This window comes from Salvelinus namaycush, chromosome 2 (assembly GCF_016432855.1).
Source record: "Salvelinus namaycush isolate Seneca chromosome 2, SaNama_1.0, whole genome shotgun sequence".
Taxonomy (NCBI): domain Eukaryota; kingdom Metazoa; phylum Chordata; class Actinopteri; order Salmoniformes; family Salmonidae; genus Salvelinus; species Salvelinus namaycush.
This window is the reverse complement of record NC_052308.1, coordinates 65,794,489-65,815,209: the sequence shown is the minus strand read 5'-3', so window position 1 is coordinate 65,815,209 and position 20,721 is coordinate 65,794,489. Positions and strand designations below refer to the sequence as shown.

General features: G+C 43.8%; 1 protein-coding gene across 1 annotated transcript; it reads right to left on the bottom strand.

Moving 5' to 3' along the window:
* Nucleotides 1-372: 372 nt before the first annotated feature.
* Nucleotides 373-20,254, bottom strand: LOC120022901. The gene is given in 8 exon segments (XM_038966912.1): nt 373-459; nt 5,977-6,147; nt 6,495-7,308; nt 7,453-7,585; nt 14,889-15,967; nt 16,114-16,227; nt 16,393-17,008; nt 20,218-20,254. Coding segments are annotated over 8 exon segments (3,051 nt in total).
* Nucleotides 20,255-20,721: the final 467 nt, after the last annotated feature.

Here is a 20,721-nt window from a genome sequence, read left to right as displayed (position 1 = left end):
GTTGGTGGATGCAGTGCTGCACTGGAATGGTGGTCAGCTATGCCCTGCCCCCACCGTACACTGATTGGCTGAGCCGGGGCTGCTGGCGGAGGGTATGGCAAGGGGAGGGGGGGCTGAGGGCTTCTCCTTCAGCTCAGGAAAGGAGGAGAGAAGAACGGGGGATAGGAAGAGAGAGAGAGGTGGGAGGGAAAGGGGGATTGCAAGAGAAATGGATAAGGGAGGAAGTGGAGGCTTGGTTGATACAGTATCCCACCCCTCTCCTCGCAGCAGCAGAGAGAGAGACATTGAAAGAGAGGGATAGAGAAAAAGAGAGGGAGAGACACCCGGCCGGCATGTCTGCACCCAGGGGAGGACGTGCAAGTAGGAGGGCAATCACATGATGATGTCATTCCTCTCCTCTTCATCACCATCCTCATGCTGGGGCATCAGCTGGATGATTGTAGGTGACTGAAGGGCATCCTGACAGCTCAAGGGACATATATAGAAATATACTTTAGGTAAGGTCTCTGAGTTGAGTGTTTGTGTTAGTGACACCTAGTCTACTTCTATTGCCCCATCAAAGTTTTATGTGATGTAGTCTGTGACCCTGTGACCTCTCTCCAAAGTGGAACCAGTGGACATCACAAGTTATTTTTCATAATTGTATTGATGAGGTCAACCTCTTGAAATTTAGGATGGGTTTGGATATTTGGTGGGGGCCTTTATAAAACAGACAATGTATCAAGTCAGAGATGATTCAGTGAAGAGTCTGGATGGAAAAATGTATCTAACGACTTGAGTGCTTGATGTACGTGGTCTTGAGGTAGAGAAGAAGTTTGAAAGCATCTCACCACTCTCACCAACTGTTGTATTGAATAGAAGCGGGCAGAAATCTGAGGAGAAGTTCTCTGTCACTGTTTTTGAGTATTATGAATGCCATCCTATCGTTTTTTGTCAAACAATTAATCAATACCGATTTACCAAAACAGCTCATCTGTAATGTGTACCATTTCATCCAGAATTATATTTCTTTCTGTTTTGAAATGTCACTAAAATGTACATTTCTCAAAATATTACAGCTGCTTATGACAGTCACCTTTTGTCTTTTGACCAAGTTTGAACCACAACAAAATGCCCCATCAATGGTATAAAACACAAGGACTGAAACACTGTATCAATTTCTGATGATCTGATGCAACAAAACTCAACATTACTATACCTGGTCTTGAAGGTGTTAAATATCCCCCTTCTCTCCTTCTCCTCTGCAGTCCCCAGTACGTCAACCTCACGCTTTACGTAAACCGAACCATCTCGGCTGACTCAATGACGCGTGACGCTTCTGACGTCTTTTTCCCTCAGCTCTATAGTGAATTAGGACCTCCCCCTCTTTTCTCCCCTCCTCCCTCCCTACTCCTTTCCCTCTATCCCCCTCGAAGAAGGGTTTTCCCTCTCTCTGTTCTGTCCTCCAAAGGAGCAGCTTGAGAGAGAGAAGAGTGTGCTTTGTGTTTGGTTGACCTGCCGCTCTCTCCTCCAAAAGGACTGCCTGGTGCCATCATGGCCGCTCCAAGGTGACCTTGTCTCTGGCTTCACTGTGAGAGGCCACAGAGACAGAATAATAAAGGGATACTATTGACACAGAACTACACTATACAGTCACCTCAAATTATTTGCAGCCTTGATAAAGATGAGCAAAAAATACTGTATATAAAAGGTTATTATAGTTTTGTGTTTTTAAATTGGTTTTTATTTTTATTGGTTTGAATATTATTTGAAATTCAGTTTATTTTCAGTTAGTTTTCAGATTCACTTTACTCGTTTTTATTTAGTTTTAGTGTTAGGGACAGAAAGTAGCCTATATGTGGGAGGCTAGGAGCCATTGATGTGTGGGTTTTTGGGATGTCACTTCTTGTCACTGGGGGCAGTAATGCATAAGGTGATGGGTCAGGTTATAGGTTAGGTTAGGTTAAAAGGTAGACTCCGTGAGATGACGCAAGATGACGTAGATGCACAAAGTTAACAGTAGTAGTGGGTCAATTTCCGCAACAATCAGAAGCGTTGAAGTGCGAGGCTATTGAACGCAAGTGTATCCTGTTCCCACACACAGTGAGGAAGATGGTTTGGGAGGCCCTTGGCCACACCAAGGGCCGAAGTTGGAAAATTACAGAACTTGGTCTCCAAATCTACAATTATTGGGGGCTCCCGAGTGGCACCGTGGTCCAAGGCACTGCATCTTAGTGCTAGATGCATCACTACAGACACTGGTTTGATTCCAGGCTGTATCACAACCGGTCGTGATTGGGAGTCCCATAGGGCGGCGCACAATTGACCCATCGTCGTCCGGGTTAGGGTAGACCGTCATTGTAAATAAGAATTTATTCTTAACTGACTTGCCTAGTTAAATAAAGGTTAAATAAAATAAAATAAAACATTTGACACCATATCCTACAATTCTATAGGTTAGTCCTATTTATAGTCACCACCCCAAAAAATGTGACACCTATTTTTTTGAGAATAAACTGTATTACTTGTTTAAAATGTATTTCTCTGAGCAATTGTATTAGTTTAAAATATGATTAGCCATTTTTTAAGGGTGCCACAAATGTTAGAGTTAACTGTAATTCTGTGCATTTGATGTCCACTCTCTCCAAATTGGAATGATAGGCACATTTCCAATATATAGATATATTGAATATCAATGTCTTGAATCTATTGAGTTGTAATAGAATCGACTCCAACCTTGTATTCAGACTGATCCAAATGTCAACCCCAGTAAGAACTGAACTGAATATAGCAGCATCCCAATGTGGAGGCCCCTGAAACTTCCCTGCTCATCATATTATTATGCTCCAATAATCTCCTTTCTTCCTCATACAAGTGCTCTGTGTGCTGGTGCCCACCAAATAGACAATGGAATCCAGTTGAGAAGGGGTCAATAATCTGACACTCACACGGACGCAGGCACGCACACGAGCACATACACACACACATTCAACAGATAACACCCCAATTCTGAGTTAACGCCATCATACATCCTAGTTCTTTGTTTATTTTATTTGTTTTTAGCCAACACCACATTCCTGTGTGCAATAGATTAAAACCAATCTCAGGGAGACAATTACAGATACGGTATTCACATTTATTTTTACAAAGTAATTGTTAAATCATGCACTTGAACTCAATATGGATATTTACACATTACTTAACTAGAAAATAATGCACTTTTATCGGCACATATCTTCTCTTCCATGAATAACACTCAATAACAGAAAGACCTCTCATGTAAGTATTCAAAAAGACACTAGAGGGCAGTACATACCTAATATAATTCAGGAGATTCAGACATGGAATTACCATGCTGAATTTACTGTGTATTAGATTTGATCAACAATATAATGCGGATGAAACTCTTTTGAAACAATCAAATTGTTACACTTCATCAACATTAGAGTACAGTGACAAGTTCTAGAATCTGGCCTAGAACAGCCACATTCAATTGGTACAACTAGTATTGTCACAGATACAGTGCCTTCAGAAAGTATTCACACCCCTTGACCTATTCCACTTTGTGTTACAGCGTGGATTCAAAATTGATGAAGTATTCTTTTTACCCATCTACACACAATAACCCATAATGACAAAGTGATTTTTTTTTAAAACAAATTATTTACACCTTTATTGAAAATTAAGTACAGAAATATCTCATTTACATAAGTATTCACACACCTGAGTCAATACTTTGTAGAACATCTTTGGTGGCGATTACAACTTTAAGTCGTCTTGGGTATGTATGCATCAGCTTTGCACATCTGGATTTGGGGATGTTGCTCATTCTTCCTTAAATATTTTTTCAAGCTCTGTTAAATTAGATGGGGAGTGACAGTGAACAGCAATCTTCAAGTCTTTCCACAGATGTTCAATGGTATTCAAGTAAGGCCTTTGTCTGGGCCACTCAAGGACTTTCATAAACTTGTTCTGAAGTCATTCCAGCATTGCTTTAGCTGTATGCTTGGGGTCATTGTCCTGTAGGAACATAAATCTTTTCCCTGGTCTACGGTCATTTGCACTCTGAAGCAGGTTCTCATCAAGGATTTTCCTGTATTTGGCTCCATTTGTTGTTCCCTCTATCCTTACCAGTCTACTTGTCCCTGCCACTGAAAAAGCATCCCCATAGCATGATTCTGCCACCACCATGCTTCACGGTAGGGATGGTGTTAGACGGGTGATGAGCTGTGCCTGGTTTTCTCCAGACGTAGCACTTTGCGTATTGGCCAAATAGTTCAATTTTTGTCTCATCAGACCACAGAATCTTTTGCCTCTTTTACATGCCTTTTTGCCAAATCTAGGGGTGCTGTCATGTGCCTTTTTCTCAGGAATGGCTTCCATCTGGCCAATGTCCCATAAAGCCCAGATTGGTAAAATGCTGTAGAGACTGTTGTCCTTCTGGCAGGTTCTCCCATCTCAGCCATAGCACTCTGTAGTTCTGTTAGAGTGGTCATTGGGTTCTTGGTCACCTCTCTGAACTAGGTCCTTCTTGCCCAGTTGCTCAGTTTGTTTGGACGGCCAGCTCTTGGCAGCGTCTGGGTAGTTCCATATTTTTTCTATTTTTTCCAATACTTGTGTAAAGGAGACTTCTGTATTTCAAACATTGAAAACATTCTAAAAACATGTTTTCACTTTGTCATTATGGGGTATTGTGTGTAGATGGGTGAGAAACAGATCTATCCATTTTTAATTATTCAGGCTGTAAATTTGGAATAAGTCAAGAAGTATGAATACTTTCTGAAGGCACTGTAGATAGGCATTTCAGATTCTACATGTTAGAGACGTGTGTTTGTTATACATACTATATTTCTATCAGAATGTTCCACAATGTTGTGCCCTGGTGAACGCAGCCCATAAAAGGTCAGTAAGAATCAAGTTGTAATTATCTTAAATGTGTCACACTCTGATCTGTTTCACCTGTCTTTGTGATTGTCTTCACCCCCCACCAGGTGTCGCTCATCTTCCCCATTATCCACGGTGTATTTATACCTGTGTTCTCTGTTTGTCTGTTGCCAGTTCGTTTTCTTTCATCAAGCCTACCAGCGTTTTTCCCTCTGTTCCTGTCTCTCAATTGTTCCTGTTTTCCCGGTGTTGACCTTTTCTGCCTGCCCTGACCCTGAGCCTGCCTGCCATCCTGTACCTTTGCCCCACCTATCTGGATTACTGACCTCTGCCTACCCTGACACTGAGCCTGTCTGCCGTCCTGTACCTTTGCCCCACCTATCTGGATTACTGACCTCTGCCTGCCCTTGACCTGTCTTTTGCCTGCCCCTGTTGGATTAATAAACTGTTGTTACTTCGACGTTGTCTGCATCTGGGTCTTACCTGAAACGTGATAAAGTGCATATTGATAAAAATGTAGTTCTCTTCAATTCATAAATCTGAGTAACTTCATATCATAATAATTATAAATATTATTAACCAATCCACAGTAATCTTAAAATCCACACAAAGAAAAACTAGGAGAAGCGATGCACAGGCTTCATTTTCTCCATTTCACATGCTAACTGCAACCGCAACACCATGCTCGTATCCAGCTGCAAAAACCTAGAGACAAAGGAAAAGCAATGAATTAACCAATAGCAATGTCAGTTTTGTGAAAGTAGGACTCAATGGAACTAGGTTTCTTGCTAATGCACGCAAATAATATTACTCAACATTGCTGTAAAGCAGGGGTGAAAAACTAATTTTCCTCCTTGGGCCACATTGAGTCTTTAACGAAGTCTGAGGGCCACATTGAAATAGTCCTATGTTTTTGGAATTTTCGATGCTCCCTGACTGTCTAGCTTTTGTTTCTGTGATAGTGAGCTGGACAGAGTGAAGAGACTGTATACATGTAGGTCCATTGTCATTACCCCGCATCTGCTTCCGGGACTTTTTGAAACCCTATATAAGTGGCAGTTTGAGGGCAAAAGCATTTAACTTATTTTTTTAACCTTTTTCTGTCTCCTTTACAGGTGGCTCCAGGAGTCCCATCTTCTCCAAAGGTGGCTCCAGAGTCTCTATCTCCCCCACGAGGTAAAAGGCTTTCTCCAGGATTCTCTGACTCCTTCTGAACCTCCAGATGCCTCGGCACAGTGAGTCATGGATCCTATGACATGAGTTGATTTCTGTGCGTGTCACGCCCTGACCGTAGATTGCTTTGTATGTTTCTATTTTTAGTTTGGTCAGGGTGTGATGTGGGTGGGTATTCTATGTTGTAGGTCTAGGTTTTCATTTTCTATGTGTTTGGCCTGGTATGGTTCTCAATCAGAGGCAGCTGTCTCTGATTGAGAGCCATACTTAGGTAGCCTGTTTTCCCATTTTGAGTTGTGGGTGATTATTTTCTGTTTAGTGTTTTTCGTCACCTTACAGGACTGTTCGTTTGTCGTTTTTTGTTGTTTTGATCAGTGTTCATTTGTGTTATTAAAAATATGAACACTTACCACGCTGCACCTTGGTCCTCCTCTCCTTCTCCCAACGACAATCGTGACAGTGCGCCACAATGCTGCTCTGGCTCGGATGAGCTGGGATCTCTTGCTGCCTTTGGCGAGGCTGACACTGTCTTTACAGATATTGATGATGTCCAGGCCAATGAATAGGGCATTTGAGGCCACGTTACATCGCCTTAATGTCTTAGATAGGGCGAGTGGAGTGCCTTGTGCCAACATCCCAATGTCAGGTAAATCTGCAGCAAGTTTTTTGCCCTCTTGGAGTCCCACCTTGCCTGCACCCATGACCACACCTTTTCCCTTTAAGGTCTCTATTGCAGAGGTATTTTTCACTATGGCATTAATGTTCTTTCCTAAACTCGCACCACCTTTTCCCATAATCACCGCAACCATTAATGCCTGCCTGTTATGCCGCACAACAGGAAGAATTCTGCTGGCCACCTTCTCCATACTCCCCCAGAGTATTTGCATGTCCTCTATGAAATGTTGAAAGACTGTATTGGCTTTCTTACTGTGGTATCTGTTAAACATGATCTCTGTGACACCGGTGGTTAGACTGTTGACACCACTGGTCACACCTATTCCAAGCCCTGCGATGGTGAGTCCCAGTGACAGCCCAGCAGTCACAGGGGCAAGACAAAGGCCTGCTATGGTCAGAGTCCCTCCTGTTGCCCCCACTGCACTGCCTGCCACACTGGAGATATCAGACCCAAACTTAATCTCTTCTAGTTTGACAGCTCTCTTTTCCAGCTCTATTAGAAAGTCCAGCATTCTGGAGTGGCGCTGACTGAACAGACCAATGAAGCGCAGGGCAGACTCCTGGAACAGGAACGTCAGTCTGAGGTGCTGGTCCATCCTAGCAGGGGGAACATATTCCACTTTTTCATGAGAGACATTGAAACATGTAGCTGGAATTGATGAATGATCAGAAATGTGTGCCCTCAGTGTTAGTAAGCTAGTATTTGCAAATGTAACATAAAACAGAACTGGAAAGGTTTACCTGATATCACTCAAATGGCACAAATGGTTAAACATGTTCTGCATGGACCTTTCATTCACGTCAGTGTCAATCATCAAGTTGTCATTCTTCTCTCTGCAAAATGTTTTTCTAATGATGATTTTGTCAGACTTCTCTCCACAAAATGATTTTCTAATGAGAAATAGATATAAAAAGTGTTGTTTATAAAATATTTATTCAGCAACAATAGAGGGAGCATACATGTAACATGGTTCAATCTCTTTCAGAGCACTTACGTTATATATATTTTTATTTTTTTTATTTCACCTTTATTTAACCAGGTAAGCTAGTTGAGAACAAGTTCTCATTTGCAACTGCGACCTGGCCAAGATAAAGCATAGCAATTCGACACATACAACAACACAGAGTTACACATGGAATAAACAAAACATACAGTCAATAATACAGTAGAAAAATATTATCTATATACAATGTGAGCAAATGAGGTGAGATAAGGGAGGTAAAGGCAAAAAAAGGCCATGGTGGCGAGGTAAATACAATATAGCAAGTAAAACACTGGAATGGTAGATTTGCAGTGGAAGAATGTGCAAAGTAGAAATAGAAATAATGGGGTACAAAGGAGCAAAATAAATAAATAAATACAGTAGGGGAAGAGGTAGTTGTTTGGGCTAAATTATACATAGGCTATGTACAGGTGCAGTAATCTGTGAGCTGCTCTGGCAGCTGGTGCTTAAGCTAGTGAGGGAGATAAGTGTTTCCAGCTTCAGAGATTTTTGCAGTTCGTTCCAGTCATTGGCAGCAGAGAACTGGAAGGAGAGGCGGCCAAAGGAGGAATTGGTTTTGGGGGTGACCAGAGAGATATACCTGCTGGAGGTGGGTGCTGCTATGGTGACCAGTCAGCTGAGATAAGGCTTAAGGCTAAGTGCCACAAACAAAGTTAACTTCCCACAAAGACAGGTGGGAAAAAGGGATACCTAAGTATGGTTCTCAATCAGAGACAACGCTAGACAGCTGTCCCTGATTGAGAACCCTACCCGGCCAAAACATAGAAATACAAATAATAGAACATAAAATACCCACCCCAAATCACACCCTGACCAAACCAAATAGAGACATAAAATGATCTCTAAGGTCAGGGCGTGACAGCACTTTAGGACTTTACAAAGTTTGACACCGGTAGTGGTGTAGAGACTTTAGGAATTTGGTATATTAAAAGACAGCTTTGTAGTACCATCATCTGATTAATTCACACAATAAGGGTGATACTTTCCTTTAGCTTTGTCTTTACTCTGATAGATTGTAAATGACTGTTTTATATTACTGTTTAATATCATTAAATCCTTAGTATGAATATATTGTTTTTATGTCCTTAGAGACTGAAAGTAGTGTTAGGTTCAAGCTCTTTGTCTATTTGAAGAGTGTAATTATTTAGTGGACTGTAGGAATGTGTACTCCCAATAACTCAAGGCCTCTCTTGACTGATGAGTGTAACGGTCGTCATATTTTCCCTCCTCCTCGGATGAGGAGAGGCGAGAAGGATTGGACCAAAATGCAGCGTAGGTGGAATACATGATGATTTTAATAATAATAACGAAGACGAAAATATACTTGAACAAACTACAAAACAATAAACGAAGTCAACAGACCTGAACAAACGAACTTACATAATAACACAAAGAACGCACGAACAGGAACAGACTACATACACGAACGAAAATGAAACAGTCCCGTGTGGTGCGACATACACAGACACGGAAGACAATCACCCACAAACAAACAGTGAGAACAGCCTACCTTAATATGGTTCTCAATCAGAGGAAACGTCAAACACCTGCCTCTAATTGAGAACCATATCAGGCAACACATTTAACCCAACATAGAAACACATAACATAGAATGCCCACCCCAACTCACGCCCTGACCAACTAAACACATACAAAAACAATGGAAAACAGGTCAGGAACGTGACAGAACCCCCCCCTCAAGGTGCGAACTCCGGGCGCACAACCAAAGTCTAGGGGAGGGTCTGGGTGGGCATCTGTCCACGGTGGCGGCTCCGGCTCCGGACGTGGTCCCCACCCCACCATAGTCAATCCCCGCTTCCGTAGCCTCCTCCCAATGGCCACCCTCCAAATTAACCCCACTGGATTAAGGGGCAGCACCGGACTAAGGGGCAACACCGGAATGAGGGGCAACACCGGAATGAGGGGCAACACCGGAATGAGGGGCAGCTCCGGACTGAGGGACAGCTCCGGACTGAGTGGCAGCTCCGGACTGAGTGGCAGCTCCGGACTGAGTGGCAGCTCCGGACTGGCTGGCGGATCCTGGCTGGCTGGCTCTGGCGGATCCTGGCTGGCTGGCTCTGGCGGATCCTGGCTGGCTGGCTCTGGCGGATCCTGGCTGGCTGGCTGGCTCTGGCGGATCCTGGCTGGCTGGCTGGCTCTGGCGGATCCTGGCTGGCTGGCTGGCTCTGGCGGATCCTGGCTGGCTGGCTGGCTCTGGCGGATCCTGGCTGGCTGGCTCTGGCGGATCCTGGCTGGCTGGCTCTGGCGGATCCTGGCTGGCTGGCTCTGGCGGATCCTGGCTGGCTGGCTCTGGCGGATCCTGGCTGGCTGGCTCTGGCGGATCCTGGCTGGCTGGCGGCTCTTGCTGCTCATGGCTGGCTGGCGGCTCTTGCTGCTCATGGCTGGCTGGCGGCTCTTGCTGCTCATGGCTGGCTGGCGGCTCTTGCTGCTCATGGCTGGCTGGCGGCTCTGGCTGCTCATGGCTGGCTGGCGGCTCTGGCTGCTCATGGCTGGCTGTCGGCTCTGGCTGCTCATGGCTGGCTGTCGGCTCTGGCTGCTCATGGCTGGCTGTCGGCTCTGGCTGCTCATGGCTGGCGGAAGGCTCTGGCTGCTCATGGCTGGCGGAAGGCTCTGGCTGCTCATGGCTGGCGGAAGGCTCTGGCTGCTCATGGCTGGCGGAAGGCTCTGGCTGCTCCTGTCTGGCGGAGGGCTCTGGCTGCTCCTGTCTGGCGGAAGGCTCTGGCTGCTCCTGTCTGGCGGAAGGCTCTGGCTGCTCCTGTCTGGCGGAAGGCTCTTCTGGCTGCTCCTGTCTGGCGGACGGCTCTAGCGGCTCCTGTCTGGCGGACGGCTCTAGCGGCTCCTGTCTGGCGGACGGCTCTAGCGGCTCCTGTCTGACGGATGGCTCTGAAGGCTCATGACAGACGGGCGGCTTTGAAGGCTCAGTACAGACGGGCGGCTTTGAAGGCTCAGTACAGACGGGCAGTTCATGCGGCGCTTGGCAGACGGACAGTTCAGACGGCGTTGGGCAGACGGGCAGTTCAGACGGCGTTGGGCAGACGGGCAGTTCAGACGGCGTTGGGCAGACGGGCAGTTCAGGCGCCGCTGGGCAGACGGCAGACTCTGGCCGGCTGAGACGCACTGTAGGCCTGGTGCGTGGTGCCGGAACTGGAGGTACCGGGCTAAGGACATGCACCTTCAGGCTAGTGCGGGGAGCAGCAACAGGACGCACAAGACTCTGGAGGCGCACAGGATGCTTGGTGCGTGGTGTAGGCACTGGTGGTAATGGGCTGGAGACACGCACCATAGGGCTAGTGCGTGGAGGAGGAACAGGGCTCTGGAGACGCACAGGAGGCTTGGTGCGTGGTGCCGGCACTGGTGGTAATGGGCTGGAGACACGCACCACAGGGCTAGTGCGTGGAGGAGGAACAGGGCTCTGGAGACGCACAGGAAGCCTGGTGCGTGGTGTAAGCACTGGTGGTACTGGGCTGGGGTGGGGAGGTGGCGCCGGATATACCGGACCATGCAGGCGTACTGGCTCCCCTGAGCACTGAGCCTGCCCAACCTTACCTGGTTGTATGCTCCCCGTAGCCCGACCAGTGCGGGGAGGTGGAATAACCCGCACTGGGCTATGTAGGCGAACCGGGGACACCATGCGTAAGGCTGGTGCCATGTATGCCGGCCCGAGGAGACGCACTGGTGGCCAGATGCGTTGGGCCGGCTTCATGACATCCGGCTCAATACTCAATCTAGCCCTGCCAGTGCGGGGAGGTGGAATAACCCGCACCGGGCTAAGCACACGTACAGGAGACACCGTGCGCTCTACCGCATAACACGGTGTCTGCCCGTACTCTCGCTCTCCACGGTAAGATCGGGAAGTTGGCGCAGGTCTCCTACCTGACTTCGCCACACTACCCTTTAGCCCCCCCCAAGAAATGTTTGGGCTTGACTAACAGGCTTCCTACCGCGTCGTCGTGCTGCCTCCATTCGCCGGTATCCCTCCTCACACTGTGCCAGAGAATCCCAGGCGGGCTCCGGCACTCTCCTTGGGTCGATCGCCCACCTGTCGATCTCCTCCCACGTAGTGTAGCCCAGATCCTTCTCCTGCTTCCGTGCTGCCTCCTCATACCGCCGCCTCTCGGCTTTATCTGCCTCCAGCTCTTCACGAGGGCGGCGATATTCTCCAGGTTGAGCCCATGGACCTTTACCGTCCAGTATTTCCTCCCATGTCCAGAAATCCTGCGATCGCTGCTGTTGCTTTTCACGCTGCTTGGTACTTGTTTGGTGGGTGATTCTGTAACGGTCGTCATATTTTCCCTCCTCCTCGGATGAGGAGAGGCGAGGATTGGACCAAAATGCAGCGTAGGTGGAATACATGATGATTTTAATAATAATAACGAAGACGAAAATATACTTGAACAAACTACAAAACAATAAACGAAGTCAACAGACCTGAACAAACGAACTTACATAATAACACGAAGAACGCACGAACAGGAACAGACTACATACACGAACGAAAACGAAACAGTCCCGTGTGGTGCGACATACACAGACACGGAAGACAATCACCCACAAACAAACAGTGAGAACAGCCTACCTTAATATGGTTCTCAATCAGAGGAAACGTCAAACACCTGCCTCTAATTGAGAACCATATCAGGCAACACATTTAACCCAACATAGAAACACATAACATAGAATGCCCACCCCAACTCACGCCCTGACCAACTAAACACATACAAAAACAATGGAAAACAGGTCAGGAACGTGACAATGAGAAGTCCTGTAATATGCACAGAGTAGCATGGAGAAATCCTGGGTGATGGAAAACTACTGATGTTTATTCAGATGAAACTCACAAAAACAATAAACAGCACACGAAACGTGCAGCAAATGCCGTGCTCACAGGCAACTAAACAAAAACAAGATCCCACAAAAACCAGTGGGGAAATGGCTGCCTAAATATGATCCCCAATCAAAGACAACGATAAACAGCTGCCTCTGATTGGGAACCATACCAGGCCAACATAGAAATACTTAACCTAGATAGGAACACCACCGTAGTCACACCCCGACCTAACCAAAAGAGAGAATAACAAGGCTCTCTATGGTCAGGGCGACACTTATCAATAACTTTAAAATGATGTTCTGGAAAAACTGTGGAAAATAATATAAAATTGGCTTTTAGGATGGGATAATATTATATTAAATCTGGACTTACTACATTTTATTGCCGTTTCTGTCGCCACTGTTGTGATTTAAAAGGGATTAAATTGTTGATTGGTTCAATAATAGGCATTAATGACATTCTCAGAAATAATCATTATTTGTCTTCTTGTCATGCAAATCTATAAGGGGAGGAAGGTTTAATACTGTACTGTAATGTAGGGCCAGTTGTTTTAGACCCAGCTCTGTAATTACACCTGTAACATACACTTACTGGCCAGTTTTTTAGATCCAGCTCTGTAATTACACCTGTAACATACACTTACTGGACAGTTTTTTAGACCCAGCTCTGTAATTACACCTGTAACATACACTTACTGGACAGTTTTTTAGACCCAGCTCTGTAATTACACCTGTAACATACACTTACTGGACAGTTTTTAGGTACACCGAGGTTCAAGAAAAAAAGATTGTGCCTACAGACAGTAACTCATGTGGCCGTGGCTTGCTATATAAAGCAGACAGACAGGCATTGAGGCATTCAGTTACTGTTTGATTGAACGTTAGAAATGGTAAAACAAGTGACCTAAGTGACTTTGAGTGTGGTATGATCGTCAGTGCCAGGCACGCCAGATCGAGTATTTCAGAAATGGCCGCCCTTCTCTGCTTTTCACGCAAGACAGTGTCTAGGGTTTACTGAGAATGGTGCGACAAACAAAAAACATCCAGTCAGCGGCAGTCCTGTGGGCGAAAGCAGCTTGAATCGTGCAAGCTAACAGGCTGGCCACAAACAGGCAAATAACGGCGCAGTGGTGTGCAGAACTGCATCTTGGGACGCACAACTCATCGATCCTTGTCACAAAGCACTTAGGCTATGAAAATGACACCATATTGAAAAGATCGATCTGGTTAATAGATTTCTGCACAAGTTAATCTGCTAAATCATAGCAGGTGTATTGCAGCTATTTTACCGTTTTCATATTATAAAGTTGTGAATCAAAATAGTTGTAGGGCTACATTAATCTTCTGTAAGCGGTGAGGGTATCACTGTTTCTGAAAATCTCTGGAGTTCTGCAGTTCAACTCTGTATGGATATTTAAACATTGCTAAAGTAGAAAATAATGCACTTTTATCTGCACATATCTTAACTGAAGTGAGTAACAATCAATAACAGCAAGACATGTCACATGAGTAAAAGACACTGAAAGACACTAGAGGGCAGTATATGCCTATACAATTCAGAAGTAGAATAACCATGTTGAAATAACTATGTAGGCCTATTAGATTTTCACAACAATGTAATGTGGATGTAACTCTTTTGAAACTATTTTTTAAATTGTTACACTACATCAATGTACAGTGTGACAAGTTCTAGAATCTGACGTAGAACAGCTACGCTCAGTTGGTACAAGTACTAATGTTGCTGAATGTTCATTATTTGACATGTCAGAGAGGCCTGTTTCTTCTATATAATACATTTAGAATATTTAGATCTGACTATTCGACAACATGAACACCGCTCAGATAAAGGGGTGGTTTGAATAAAAATGGTAATAATCATAAATACATTTAAGAAAAAAATATGTTCTCTTCTATTCTCAAGTCCAAGTAACTTTAAAACCATGCACAGTAATCATTTCAAATCTACATGTTAAGCAATTAGGTCGTACAGGAAGTGATGCACAGGAAACAATGCAGTCCAAATGGCAGGTGTCTTGGCTTCGTAATTTTCTCAATTTCTACTTATAAATGTTCTCAGCCCATACATATGCTAACAGCAACAGCAACAACACCATGCCGAAATGCCACATCCAGTCGCAAAAACCTAGAGACAGGGATTTTTAATGGAAAGGCAATTAATTAACCAATGGCAATGCCCGCTTTGTGAAATTCAAAGACTTAGAAGCTTGAGTATTTTTGCTGATACATGCACATAATATCATTCAACATCTGCTGTGTACAGTATGTGACATGTTTAAGGGCAAATAAATGTAACGACTTTTGTACCTTTTTCTATCTCCTCCATAGGCTGCCCCAGGAGTCTCGTCTCCTCCATAGGCTGCCCCAGGAGTCTCGTCTCCTCCATAGGCTTCACCAGAGTTTCTATATCATCTTCAGGCTGCTCCATTAGTCCCATCTGCACAAGCGGCTCTAGACTTTCAAACTCCTTCACAAGGTAAAAGGGTTTCTCCAGGATTCGCTGACTCTTTCTGAACCTCCAGATGCCTCGGCACAGTGAGTCATGGATCCTCTGACATGAGTCGATCTCTGTGCGCCACAGTGCTGCTCTGGCTCGGATGAGCTGGGATCTCTTGCTCTTGCTGCCTTTGGCGAGGCTGACACTGTCTTTACAGATAGTGATGATGTCCAGGCCAATGAATAGGGCATTTGAGGCCACGGCGCATCGCCTTAATGTCCTAGAGAGGGCGAGTGGAGTGCCTTGGGCCAACATCCCAATGTCAGGTAAATCTGCAGCAAATGTTTTGCCCTCTTGGAGTCCCACCTTGCCTGCACCTATAACCACGCCTTTTCCCATTAAGGCCTCTATTGCAGAGGTATTTTTTACTATGCCATTGATCTTCTTTCCTAAACTCGCACCACCTTTGCCTATATTCTTCCCAACCACTAATGCCACCACCTTCGGCTCCAAAGGGCAAATGTTGCTGGCCACCTTCTCCAGACTACCATGGAGTCTTTGCATGTCCTCCATGAAACATTGAAAGATTGTATTGGCTTTATTGTTTTGGTAGCTTTTAAACACCACCTTTGTAACACCGGTGGTTAGACTGTTGACCCCACTGGTCACACCCATTCCAATCCCTGCAATGGTGAGCCCCAGTGACAGCCCAGCAGTAACAGGGGCAAGACAAAGGCCTGCGATGGTCAGAGCCCCTCCTGTTGCCCCCACTGCACTGCCTACCACACTGGAGATATAACCCCCTTTCTTCATCTTATCTAGTTTGCCAGCTCTCCTTTCCAGCTCTTTTATAAAGTCCAGCATTCTGGAGTGGCACTGACTGAACAGACCAATGAAGCGCAGGGCAGACTCCTGGAACAGGAACGTCAGTCTGAGGTGCTGGTCCATCCTAGCAGGGGGAACATATTCCACTTTTTCATGAGAGACATTGAAACATGTAGCTGGAATCGATGAATGATCAGAAATGTGTGCCCTCAGTGTTATAGTAAGCTAGTATTTGCAAATGTAACATAAAACAGAACTGGAAAGGTTTACCTGATATCACTCAAATGCCGCAAATGGTTAAACATGTTCTGCATGGACTTTTCATTCACTTCAGGGCTGGTGTCACTCATCAAGTTGTCATTCTTCTCTCTGCAAAATGTTTTTCTAATAAGGATAATAAAAAACAATATAAAGAACTTTTCAGCTGCAGCAAAAGTTGCTATAATGTTACATAATAATATAAAGTATCTTACTGGTATGTCTGAAACCATACAGAGAGAAAAAAAGGATAGATCATTTGATTTGAATATTGTGTTAAATAATTTCAACTGATAAATGACTTACGTTTTTCCCAATCCCATTCTCTCACACAGCTGCTCAGAGATGTTCATGTAATTTTCCAAGTATACGTGCAGCACCTCCACATTGAGGAGGCATGGGGAAAAGAAGGCCGATGCGTCCCTCTTAAAGTGGATGAGGAGAGGACAGGCCATTCTAGCGGAGGTGATGACAGCTCGGACACTTGCTTGTTCCCTCCCCTGAGGCAGAGGACACAACCGGTTTTCATCAGCAAATACAAACAGAGAGGTGACCACCAGCCTCTCCACAGCATCCATGAAGCAGTCCAGCTCCTCCAGCCCATTGAGAGTGTCCTTCAGTACAGCTTCCAGCTCCTTCTCCAGCTCCTTAAGCCTACGGTTTGCAGTCACCTGGGTCAGATAGTCTTTTGTGAACTCTCCTAATGCCTTGGTCTTGTCTTCTGCATTCAAGACTCGGCTGAATTTAAGATGGATTCTGTCTGACATTTCCTTGATGTTCTTCATCTTGGATTGTTCCTCCTTTCTCTGCAGGATCCACCTTGGATGCCTGTCACAGAATTCCTTCACTGTGTAGACATAGCTGAGGGTGTCTGAGATGTATTGGCCCAATAACTCTCTCATTTCCTCTGAGAAATAAGAAGATGCAGTTTAGGAAGGCTTTCTGTCTCAAAGTACTTTACAGGTTCTCTATTAAGTACAGTAAAACTACTTTACTAATCACCTACTACACAGATCTGGTCCCAGAATATCAATGATCAACTAATATATACCTTAATGCACTGAATCTTGCAGATGGATTTCAGTCAACTTAGGCTAACCATTTAAAATGAAACAGTATAAATGAGTCTGAGATGTGTTCCGCCTTCATTCCTTTTTATATCCCTCAAGCCAATGTTTCTTACTACCAAGACTTTGTGATCTTCAGCCATTTTGATTTTGCTCCCTGCTAAGGGCTAAGGCACTGTTGCTCGGGTCAAATCTCAGCCAATAGGGATGCTGTTGAGATCAGGGGGCGAGGTGCTCAGATGCTCATAGCTACCACAAGCAATAGTAATTGTGTTATCATTGTTATTATGTTAATACAAATATTTCTAGCAGTGTAAGTTAAAGCTAGAATCCTTAGTTGCTACATACATTTTTGGACTTCTAAATTAATGATATATACCCATTGATTCTTCAAGAATACAACTTATACACTGATTATACTAAACATTAAGAACACCTGCTCTTTCCATGACATCGCCTGAACAGGTGAATCAAGGTGAAAGCTATGATCCCTTATTGATGTCACTTGTTAAATCCACTTCGATTAGTGTAGATAAAGGGGAGGAGACAGGTTAAAGAAGGATTTTTAAGCCTTGAGACAATTGAGATATGGATTGTGTATGTGTGCCATTCAGAGAGTGAAAGGGCAAGACAAAAAAATGTAAGTGCATTTGAACTGGGTATGGTAATAGTTGCTAGGCGCACCGTTTTGTGTCAAGAACTGCAACACTGATCGTTTTTTCACGCTCAACAGCTTCCCATGTATATCAAGAATGGTCCACCACCGAAAGGACATCCAGCCAACTTGACACAACTGTGGGAAGTATTGGAGTCAACTCAGTACTAGGTGTTTCTAATGTTTGGTATACTCAGTGTATATGCCTGATGAGCTTTGATTAACTGTTGTACCCCACCAGAACCCCAAATATTATCTTGTTTTATGCCAATGTTTATAAACAACATAAATGTAAACAAACACTGTACAGCCTCAAAAGATGGTTATAACTATTATTTTGATATCATGGATGGTCAGTCCTTGCATCCATAGCTCTATGAATTTGAGTGGTAACATTTCTCCAGGCCCAACCCTCAGCTTTTGCCAAAACATAGGCGAGGCAACCGCTTTGTTATTGTTACAATTAAGGATTCTAGCTTCAAATCATGACAGCCAACATTGTTCAGATAAATTCAAAGTCTCCTATGCAGGTCTCAGCTCAGGTGTCAAATAATGACATTGTATATTATAAAATGTAGCTTTTTAAGGAACATTCTGATCTACAGTTTATTGTATGGAGGTTGATTTACATCATGATCTGGGTAATTGTTCAATGTGCTGCAGACCCAGATTAAGTATATTCATTTACTAATAAAGTACTTTCAAATGAGATCTGCCTTGACAATGCTTTTTAGTCCAGGAGTAGGTTTGTCCCATAATTCACTGCACTTGCACTATAACTTTAACTCTAAAACCCATCAAAAAGTTGGCAACTCCTGGGTTAAAAAAACACTTCTGAAAATCGCACCATATTTAAAATGACTGTAGATTTTGCACATGGGCGCTTGAAAGTTTATCTGCTAAATCATATCAGGTGTAATTCCAGCTATTTTATTTTAGCATTTTCAAAATAGAAAGATGTCGATCAAAATAGTTGTAGGGCTATAGTAGTCCACTTACTGTAAACGGTGAGGGTATCACTGTTTCTGAACTTAATCTCTGGTTAAAAATAGCTGCTGGCAAGTGTTTGGTCCTGGGTGGGAGGCAATCTTGAGAACCCTAAAAAGGTCTCATAAGCGTAACAGTGTTAATATCACACAGGAAATAAATCACGTCAAATTCAACTACTGTTGCAGATAATGACAGTTAAGGGTGTCAGTTTGTAGAGAGAAAATCATTATTAGGAAATTGGTCAAACTAATTGAAGTGGGAGTGAGCAAATCTTAGTGGGAGTGAGAAAATCACCTTCAAGAGACCTCTCCATTCCACTTTTAAATTCGGTAGTCTTCTCGAAAACAAAAAATAGGCTAAAACACATTTTTATATGCCTATTACATTATTGACAAAATAAAAAATCACTAATCTTTTGCTAGGAAAAACAGTCTATCCAACAAATAACCTGTTGAAAAATCCTACAATAATATCGACGAAACTGAAGCAAATATTTGTGTTAAATATTTGACAATTTCAACAGCCACCTGCCCACGTCAACTTTGACTGAAAGTGTTGAATGGGTCAGAAAATGTTGGTAAACGCTATATATAGTCATAAGTGCATCCATACATGGGGTGGTCGTGGAAAGCCATTCCTTGAGTGAGAGTGTAATATTTTTGTTACCATCAGCAAGTGCTTCCCAAGCGGCATCAGGCTCGTCTGCTACCGCTTTGCGCTGTTTTAATCTCAAGGGGTGAGTCGCGTTTCTTTATGTTATTTTTTCATAATTACATTGAGCGGGTCGATATAAATCCGACATTTTTATTTCAGGGGTACCTTATATTTCCAGTACATTGACGTTGATAATGGTCATATATGGGGTCATACATTTAAGCTAAGTGAAAGAGTGACAGATGTACATGTCTGGAGTTGTTTTGGGGATTGATCATTTGTCTCCAGTGAGGGATAAAGGGTTGTGTTGGAATTTATCTGTAGGCTGTTATACTTTCACTGTGCACTAATTGCATGCCTTTGAATGAAGAGGTCGCTGAACCTATTTTCTTGGGTGCGTAATTTTGGTTCATAGTAGATGATGTAGGCTACCTAACTAATGATTGTGCATACCTAAGACACATCCTGGAAATCTGGATAGAGTACTGTATAGGGAGGGTACATAAAAAGTTGAGTATTGAATTTATTTAGGGGCAGTTGAATAATGAATTTATTGATTGATCAGGATGCTTATGTTAGGCCAATTTATTTTCCAATTAGTATTGTCATACATTCAGCCAAAGGTGCAGAGTACTAATTTTCTTCTGTAGCTTTTGACTATATTTCTCCAGTGCATTAGCCTTCAGACTTCTTTCAGCTATTCATAGATGAGCTGTGCTCCCTGTAAGGTGAAACATTTGAGGGGCTGACCCCTGCTGATATGGTGGTATGTGGAGGCAACATTCATGGCCGCTCTTAAACCATAAAGTTATGCCTGAACATGTCATTTGTGGGATACATATTATAGAACTAGTATGCAAGGCAGAAAATGTGAAAGATATATTCTCTAGCAAAGTATTTGGAGTTTATTGGAGAAATAATAACCATTGCATATCAGTCCTTTGACAGCCATTTTGTGAGGCCTTCAAAGAAAGCATGTGTGCCTATAAGTACGCCCACTGCAGTTAGGCTATGTTGTCATTAATTATGTGAAAAGATGATAATAAAAGGGAATATTCATGTCCTGAATTGCCTTCTACATGGATAGGACCAAGGCTTTGCAGATTCTCATCAACTGTAGACAGTTGACAACTATAGTTGACAATAGCAGCGTGAAAGCGCTCAATGGGAAGTCATTATTGTGTCTGATAATGCTAAAACATTGATGTTAATGTTGAAAACCTCATTAACATAGCAAACAATACCAGTTGCATG